At 40.4% G+C, this 10,000-nt stretch overlaps 1 protein-coding gene across 1 annotated transcript in view; it reads left to right on the forward strand.

Annotated features, from left to right (window-relative positions):
* Positions 1-10,000, forward strand: part of GARS1 (glycyl-tRNA synthetase 1) — a 508,631-nt gene that overhangs the window by 146,016 nt on the left and 352,615 nt on the right. Inside the window, exons 4-5 of the mRNA XM_044066863.1 lie at positions 2,918-3,059; positions 5,738-5,826. Of these exons, the coding sequence (XP_043922798.1) occupies positions 2,918-3,059; positions 5,738-5,826 (231 nt within the window). The remainder of the gene's footprint in view (positions 1-2,917; positions 3,060-5,737; positions 5,827-10,000) is intronic.

Here is a 10,000-nt window from a genome sequence, read left to right on the forward strand (position 1 = left end):
TGCAGAATGCTTCTCACTGGTTCCCCAAAAATTCATTCTTCAACTACAGTTTTGGTTTTGCTGCCTTTTCAGTTATAACCTATGCAGGACATTTGTGGAACTTATTTGATGGTATTTTGCATAGTATTTGAAAGTTAGCCTGCATGCACAAGCTAGAGGTGTAGCTGGCTCAACCACCTTGTTGTGCCAGTACCACAAACTAGCACCCCACTCTCCTCACCTATTCAAATGAGGAGCAGTCAAAAGGTGGGGGACTGCTGCAAACTGCAGGATGCCATTTGGCTGATTTCTTGCAAACAGTAACCAGTTCGTGCTCCCCCTCCCCCCACTCTTCAAGTGAAGAGCAAAAAAAGAAAAATGTCTGCTCATTCTACAGACATGCCAATCAGGCTCATAGGTTCATACTAGGCTATTCTACAGACATGCCAATCAGGTTCATAGGTTCATACTAGGCTATCTGCCCTAGGGCATTTATAAGCCTAGCCAGAATGTGTTTGGCTTTCGCCACCCATTTTAAATTTATTTTGCTATGCCCTTTTTGTTAGTATACTGTGCCTCTGTCTAACAGTGACACAGAAGATCCACTCATCAAGATTCCTCTTGAAGAGTCAATGAGGACTCTGCCTAACCTGGACTGGGATTTTATTCCAGAGTGAAGGGAGCCTCTGGGTTATGAATCTGTCCCTCCAGCATGTCCTATTTATTTCAGTGCTGAGGTTCAAGTCTCAGCGTGGCTCGATGGGATTTGGATTTTCTGAGGTGCAGCATGTCCATTTAATTCGGGTTGGACATGGCTTTATCGTCAGATCGCCTCTGAACAGGCGGTATGCCACTGAGTAGAGCTGGGTTTCTTTAACTGCGCAGCATATGGCATTTGTTTGCGCCCTTTGATCCTCTTGGTGAAGTACTTTTGGGTTTCCAGTTGCTGCAGGTGTCTGGTAAGGTACATCCCAAAGGGCATTGTACTCAATTATGGGCCTGATGAGGGATGAGTAAAGAGGCACGATGACCTCCTGATCTAGATGTGAATCCCTTCATGATTAGGTGGGCTATATAAAATGTTTTCTAACCACTTTGGCCACATGGTTGTCAAATGAGAGATTGCTATCAACTTGGGTCCCCAGGTCCCTAATTACTTCCTCTGTACTTAATGGATTACCACCTATGTGGTAATTTTTGGGCACTTTGTTTTTGCCAAAGGGATGACTATACACTTTTTGGCATTTAGCTTGAGGCCATGGCTCTGGCACCAGTTGTCTGTTTCTGTGAGCCTTTGGAGGATAATTGTGTCGGCTGGAGCAGTTTGCAGTCATCGTCAGCCACAGTCCTTCCGTGTTGGCCTGTACCTCCGAGAAATATATACCGAACAAGAGAGGTCCCAGGACTGAGCCTTGTGGGACACCACTTGTAACTGGTTTGAGTCTGACATGGCTCCAGCAATTCTAACCATGTGGGTTCTGTCCTTGAGCCAGTTTGCAATCCATCTAGTGACATAGGGGTTTATATTTAAGCTGGTGAGCTTATCTATAATGCCAGTGGGGTATTAGGTCCAGGTAGGCTGTGTGGACCACCTTCCCTTGTCAATGGCCTTGGTGACTGTTTCAAAGAAATCAACCAGGTTTAAGAGGCAGGATCTGCCCTTAACAAAGCCGAACTGGGTAGGATCCAGTGTCTGTAGGTCCCCAATATCTTTAATTATGAGGTCCATGATGATCCTTTCCATAGCTTTGCAGACCAAGCTAGTCAGGCTTATGGGGCAATAGTTTCCAGGATCCGTTGAGGCACCACGTTTGTGGAGAGGGACCACTGTTGCTCGCCACTCTTTGGGCACATATCCTGTAGTAAGGCTGAGATTGAATAGTAGTTTTATGTTTGGGTTTAGCTCTTCTTGGAGTTCATGTAGGGACACCGCCTGGTCCCATTGATGCTGTGTTTTTGCTTTGGAACCTGAGCATCTGAGATGTCAGGGGCAGCACTGCGCTGGGATAGATATTTGCCCTTTGGTTGCTCTGAACCTGTCAGCTAGGATGTTGGCAATGTCTGTGGGTTCGGTGTACTTTTTGTCATTTTGGACTAATTCTGAGCATATCTGGGAATTACCACCCAGGTTCCTAACATAACTAAAGAAAGCCTTGTGATTATCCTTACTGTCCTGTGCAATATGGTGACCAAATATAACATGCCCTCCCCCTTGCCCCAGCCAATCAGGGACTTTCTGCATCCTGCACCCTCCTCAGTCTTATTTTAGTAATAAAAAAAAAAACACTTGCTACAGTTTATAACACACTGAGCACTGGCTTGACTGCAAATGCAATACTGGCCTTTAAAAGCTGGTATGCGTTAGAGAGCAATTGGAAGATGATGTTTATGTTGCTTTTGTATTATCAAGGAATGAAACGGGCTGTTTGAAGTGAAATATTTAGTGTCTTAAATCTTTTTATATTGTCTAACAGTATTTAAGCTTTTAAACTGTTTGTAGTGGATTTTGTTTTACATCTAATCTGTAAAAAAATTGTGAAAGACCAAGTACTTTGATAATATGTTTAAAACTGTACAAAGCAGTGGAGACCAGCAGATCCAACACAGGAAGACTTTAATCCAAGCCAGAAATGTCACGGACATTTAGCACATAAAAAGTCATAAAATCATGGAATAACGTTGTAAACCAATTCCCCTTACGTTTTCATCTAAATAAACTTAATCAGTTCTGATTAAGTTTATTTAGACGAAAACGTAAGGGGAATTGGTTTACAACGTTATTCCATGATTTTTATGTGCTGTGTGTTCCTGACGTTTGTGGCTTGGATTAAAGTCTTCCCTGTGTTGGATCTGCTGGTCACCGGTGCCTTAAGTTTGGGCACTACAACCACTTTATCTTGTTTATTAGTTACTTTGATATGTGTCTTCTTCCTTTTAGGTGTGAGTGGTTTATATGACTTTGGTCCAGTTGGGTGTGCATTAAAAAACAACATTGTTCAGATTTGGAGACAGCATTTTATACAGGAAGAACAGATCTTGGAAATTGACTGCACCATGCTCACTCCTGAACCTGTGCTGAAGTAAGTTGATGCACCATTGTCTTTGGTGGGGGGAGATTGTAATTTTGCTGTTTTAATTTTAATTAATGTATTTGTTAACTGGGTAAGTGAACTAGTCACGTGACCCTGCACCACGAGAGCAAGGTATAATGCAACTTACCTTTGCTTATGTTGGTGTAGTTAACCAGCATATTTTGGAGACATTAGATGGAAACCAGAGTACGTGAAGAAAGCACACGCAAACATGAGAAAACATGCAGAAATTCTCACACAGTCGTTGAAGGTCAGATTTGAAGCCTGGGCACTAGCACAGTGATGTAGTGTTCATGCTCCATACATGTAAACCGACATCACCTAGTTACATACAGCCTCTAGCTGTTCTGGTTTTCTCACCTGCCCAGGTTTTGATTTCTCGTATTGCTTCATCCAGTTTCCCTACTTCTTTAGGAGTCAGCTGCAGTGATGATTTAGTTGTAACCCAAGGTGAGGGATCTAGAAGGGAGATGTATGCCATGAGCCAAAAGACATCATTATTATGGTGTTTGAAAAGTTACCTAATTTGTGGAGTAGCCTGTGCAATATCTTAGACATTGCCACAACCACTGCCTTAACCAGAGTTGAGTACTTGAGGGTTCTTATCTCCACCGGTGGTCACATGGGTAGCAGGCTTTCTCAAACCCTGCATCCCCCCCTTGCCATTTAGGAAAGAGAGTCCTTGACTGCTTCATCTTGTTCTACACCCAAGCTGACCCTACCTGTGACCCTACTCCATTTCCAAATTCAGTTTGCCGGCAGTGGAAACGGCTGTCCTTACTGTCCACCTTTGGGCTGACTTTACTCGCATCTGTGTGTTTGAATAATGCTGATCAGCAGAGAAGATGGATGGCATTTCTTTGAATTAATGTGGAACATTGGTTAAAACAGGCAGTCAGCCTATCCTTCAGAGTTTTTGCCATAGGCTTATGCTGCATCTCCAAGGTGTAGCTTACAATCTCAGTTATGTTCTGACCCCAAAGCTCAAAAAAAAAAAAAAAATATCCTCAAAATATCAGCTGTGATTTTTTTTTTCCCCCCTCACACAGATTTCACCCCTACCTCATGCACATGTTTACACTTCCCCTGACTAGTTTTATTGGTGGCTGATTAACTGTGATCAGGTGACAGCAGTGGCCATTTACTTTCAGTAGGTTCTTCCTTCTCAATCTCAAGGATAGCAAGTTTGTGTTCATCTTTGACTGTGATAAATGCATGATATACTGACCATAGTAATATACTTTTTGTTGCTATCTGAATCATGAACCGCCCCTTCCTGGCAAGGCCATATTGATATATTCAAGGTGAGGATACTGGCAGGGACACGAATTTTATATGTGCTATCCTTTTAATAGTGATCTGGGAAATGTTATGCTTGCCTTCACACATAACTATTACCCCCCCCCCCCCCAAAAAAAAAAAGTAGTAGACACTTCAATTGAAGGGAATCACAATAATGTATTTTAACTTACTACTTTGACATACATTTCTTTGTGAGCCACGTAGGCTGTCATTAAGCAGGGATCAGGCACCTGTTTGCCTTCACAGGCAGTCTGCCTCAGTGCCCCATCCCAAAATAACAGTAGTCTGTGTGGACCTCCCGATTGCAATGATAGACCTATCTCTTATTGATTTGTCTCTCGACTGCCAAAAATGTGAGAAACCCAGATCATTCTTGTGAATAGTATGTATTGGTAATACTCCCCACAGATTATTCTGCTGCCATTCAGTATATTTTTAATAAAGAGATGCAAGTGATGTCCATCCATGAAGATCAGAGTCTGTGCTTTTCCCTGTAGCAGTTTGTAGTAAAATGACTGCAGATTGCTGGATAAGCACTGATTAGTTGTTCTGAGTAGCAGACATAATTTCTCCTCTCACTCTCATAGTAACAGGAAGTGGAATTACTCCTATCCTGTATGTGTGTAATTGCAATAAAAAGTTATTTGTAAAGTGTACTGAGAGTAGGACTTCTTATATTAGTTTTTTGATTGTACAGTAACTCAGTTTTCTGATATTCTTATCACCACAGCTATACTTCTGGCCATTAGCCTTGATGCCAAGATAACTCTTCAGCTATTATTTAGAGGAGGTTATAATGGAATTCAAAGAAAGGTTTGAGGTTGATAAGAAAATGATAGTTGTCTGATGTGGCCTTTAAAAATTACTGTTTCAACTTTTAAGGAAATGGAATCAGTATTATCAGGTTAACAAAGCATTTGCAGAGAACCTATTGCTATGCAGATTTTAAAACGTGGTAGCGATTGGTGAAGTATAGTATAGATGTGAAACAAGTTTGCTTGATTAAATGAAGGTCAGAAAGCCTTGAATCTCTGCAGTAATGAAGTAACTTAACTTTAACTGGATTTGTGGACTTCCCTAAAGGACACTTTCAGCTACAAAAAATCCTTTACATGAAATCCTGGTTGTATGCCTGTACTTTGTATATGTCATTGGTAAGGTTATTGCATGTAAACTTACAATGATGGTTGATCTTGCTTACTAAGAACAAGGTCTGGAAATGATTCCAGCAGGGGAAATTAGAACTACTAATGGTAGGAAATGCATGCTATTGTTTCAGCTTATTCTGTAGTTATTGCTGTGCGTTTAGTATTTAGGATATTTAAGGACTGATCAAATGTATGTTGTTTATACTTGTTTTATAGGACATCTGGTCATGTAGACAAGTTTGCAGATTACATGGTAAAGGACCTTAAGAATGGAGAGTGTTTCCGTGCGGATCATCTTTTAAAAGGTACAGCATTGTTTTATTTTGTTTCTTCCCTTTTGTAATTGGCATTATGCAGCACTTCTGTATGTCTTGTTCTGCCTTGCATTCTAGTCTACTGATTCTCCGGTTTGATTGCTCTCTTACACCTTTACTCCCCAAGTAACATCACGTGAATTGACCATAGTTGATCGAATAAATGTTTTGGAATGGGAAAATAAGTGCATGATTTGCAGAAGTGGTGATGAAAAGGGGAGGGGATAATGGCAAACTGTTGGCATCTGAAGAGTTCCCCCTTTCCTACTTATTGTCTTCATACATTGAAGTCTCATCTGCACACTGTTAAACAACCTCAGAGAGGAATCCAGCATCAAAACCCATTTGAATGTTTTTCTACTGAAACATTTTCTCCTTGGGGCATTGCTCACACTTCCTTTGTACAAGGGAGACCCTTTTCTTTACCTTTAATAATTTAGAAGATCTCAGAACCTCAATGATGATTAAACTTTTAAGCTACAATTTCAAAAGCCTGAAAACTTAAATCCTTCAACAGACTGCATTCAAACAGACTTCTGGGAAGCCTTCATTCACTGGGCAGCTGAATAGCAGTAATAGTGAAATTTAGTACATTGTCTGTCAAGACAGATTTTGTAAAAATCCAGTTGGTTGAAGCCAGTATGTTGAGTGGACAGTTTATTCATTGATGTGTAACTTAGCCTAGTGATTTTACAATGTTCACATTATATTAGAGAGTTGAATGCCGCTGTACTGGGATGTGGAGGACTTTGCATCTCCCCATAAGACACTGTATGCATTGCCATTAGGTGTGCTGGTCTTGATTGAATGGGTCATGCAGTGAAATTATTCAACTAAATGGAACCATTTTCGGTATCATTATGTGTACTGACTTGGTTAATGGCATACATTCCCGGGAGTATGTGTGCTGTCTGTGAAAAAATGTGGGGCTGTTTTGCTAGCTGATTTTTTGATGGAACTGATGGTTTATATTGCTGTTATTTATTGTAATCATAGATTTCTGTGTAGAATGGTTTTGCTTTTATTTCTAGGTACTTTATTTTACTTTTTGTATTGCAGAGTACCAAAGAAGGATCACATATGTCAGTGTAGACTAATAAAGCCCTTACTGTGGTTTGGGTGATCAAAGTTCATGCAGTGTCTCAGACAAATAGAGACAAAAAGAATTACAGTGCTTTGGGGGGGCAAGCAAACATGTGCTAGAATCTCTTGTGGAGACTGGGGATCACATCAAGGGTGCTGCTGCAATGGGAGGCAGGTGCTATGACTGCATTACCTGTAGAGACATGGCTGTCCCTGTCTGGGTCCTATTGCACTTCATTCCTTGGGTATTGTCATGTGACTAGGAACAGAAAGGAATAAGACTGTTCCCACTATTGGTTCATGGGACTCTATTTGTCACCTTGGGGGAATGAGTGGGTTCACGGAGTGGACTAGTAAGGATAGGCTTTGATGGTCAGTGAGGGGAATCTAGCAGAAAAAAATGGTACCCAAGAATAAGCTTGCATGAATTTATTTGGGCATGGGAAGTGTAGCTTTTGATAGTTGGGTAAGTGGATTGATCAGAAGTGGAACAGAGTAACCAAGAAAGGTTATTACAAAAAAAGGCAAGGCACAAGTTGAAGCAGGTGGTGGTTGAGGACATGCTGTATTGATTCTGTTACAAGATGGATTAGATGGAGAAAGTTTGTGGAGGGGGAGGGATAAAGAAATGCCTGGTGTGGGTCACTTGAGTAGTAGGTATCAGTTTTAGACTGGGCAGATCGGACCTTTATTAGACATTAACAAGATGGAATCCGGTAGTTTCCATGTGAAGCACAGTCATTAAATACTGATGTATAGTAAGAGGGCATCATGATTGTGAGGTGAGATAATGCAGGGAAGTGAAAAGCTCATTGCCATAAACAAGCAAGATAAGGAAAGAAGAAATTATACAGAGCACATGTGTTTATAGTAATGGGGGAGTTTGAAGGCACATGGGTTCATGTTAGTGGAAAAGGTAGTGGTAAAAGCTGCCTTAAGAACACGTTAGAAGTTCCTTTAGGACATTAGTGACAGAAAAGGGAAGCAGTGCAGTAGTGTTGCTGAGGTTGCAGAGTTGCTCTTACTTTGAGATGTGCCTTGCAGGACCATCCTCACCACACATACTAGTAAGTGGCTCTAAATATTTCGGCAGTTCTCAGCCCAAAGTCAGCTTTTGTCGACTTCATTACTGAGAGCAGCAGCAGTTAAAGTGGATGTGCATCATGTTAAGTACGATTACTAAATGTGCAAAGTGAAAAAAAACATAGTAAACCAGTTTCTGTGTACTGGAAACTACCTTGTTCTTGCTGCATGGATAATCACATTCCTCAGTGTACATAAGTAGTCAGTTAATAGCTTAAGATGGTGCTGTGTGTCAGTTGTGTGCTGTACTACTTGTCCCTGTATTTACTGTGCAATAGTCATTTGTCACAAATAAGATCCTGCCTGTGTACAAGTAAGCTCTCAGTTAACCAGCACCTCTGGGGATTGGTAGATACTGGATAACTGTAGTTTCTGGTTGCTTGAGAGCTACAGTAAACTCTTAACCAGAAGTCAAGCAACCAGAAAAGAAAAATCGAAGAAATACAGTACCATTTTCATGTGTTGCACCCCCCGCCACACACACACACACACACACACACACACACACACACACACACACACACAAATACAAATGTGCCTTATGTTTTTAGAGTTTTAAAAAGGATGATCGGAATAAATTCCCTCTCTCCCCAACCTAAGAACAAGTCAAACTAAACACATAGTATAGGGTACAGTATTAGTCAGGCCTATTTTTAATCATAACTCTCAAGCAACCAGAAACTACAGTTAATCCAGCACCTAGCAATCCCCATGAGTGCCGGTTAACCGAGAGCTTACTGTACTATTAAAAAACAGGCCTGACTAATACTGTACCCTAAACTATTTGTTTGGTTTGACTTGTTCTCAGGTTGGGGAGAGAGGGAATTTGTTTTATTTATATTTATTTATTTTTACATTTGTTAACCGAGTTAGTCCGACTGGGCCAAGAGGGCCCTTTTTCAGCGGAGACCTGAGGAGAAAAGCTCCAGGAAAGTAATTATAAAAATAAGAAAAACCTAACCATTCAAGTTGTAAGATACTTAACAGTACAAAACGGAGAGAAATATACAGTACACATATGTACAAACCAAAAGTGCAGTATGTTGAGAATAAAGTAACAATATGTTTGAGAAATTTGGTTAGTATTAAGTTTACAAGGAATGTAGCAATGCCTAAAATAAAAAAAAAAATTCAGAGTAACATCATGACATAGTACAACAAAGATTAATTTAATAGCATAGATACTAACTGCAGAGAGTGTAATATATTTAGACAGTTTAGGTAGATACAAGGCCGATATGTTAATTGAAAGAAGAAGAAAAATTCATTAGGTAGTTTCGTGGCACAGATCCATGCATGCTGGAAATTAATTTTTAGTTGCTTTTTGAATTTGTCACTTTTGGTAGTGGAGCAAAGGGACAATGGAAGTTTGTTCCATGAGTATGCAATTGAATGTAAAGTATTTTTCCAATATTTTTGTTTGGCTTGGTCACCTGCAGAAGTTTTTGTTGTGTGCTTCTGAGGTTCAGGATTGGGTGTGTATGGGTGTGTAGGGTGTAATTATGGATGTAGTGGCAGGGCAGGAGATGGTGCTATTATGAATGCTGTTTGCAATTTGTAGTTGTGATATTTGAAGCATGTGGGGGAGCTCAGATCATCTTAAGCTTTTCAGGGATATACAGTGATGGGATTTGTAGCTATTACTGGCTGTGGATCTGGCTATCTTGTTATAGCTGGTTTCTAGTTTGGTTAAGAGATAGGTTAGTAAGTATGGGAGCAGCATACATCAAGGATGGTAGAATAAATGTTTGAGCTAGTTTAGGTCTAGATTTGTTAGGTATATATCCATTCCTATTTTCCTTTTTAAAACTCTAAAAACGTAAGGTATGTTTCTTTGGAGGGAAAACGGAAAAGTGCAGCACATGAAAATTGTACTGTATTTTTTCTTCCTTTTTTTAGCCGGTTGCTAGAGTTCCAGTTAACTGAGAGTTTACTGTATGTCTGATCAGTCCATGTCTAAAACATGCAGTTAGAAGAAAATATCACCATCTAGTGGTTG

Source organism: Protopterus annectens, chromosome 3.part1 (assembly GCF_019279795.1).
Source record: "Protopterus annectens isolate FY-2018-M chromosome 3.part1, PAN1.0, whole genome shotgun sequence".
NCBI classification, from domain to species: domain Eukaryota; kingdom Metazoa; phylum Chordata; order Ceratodontiformes; family Protopteridae; genus Protopterus; species Protopterus annectens.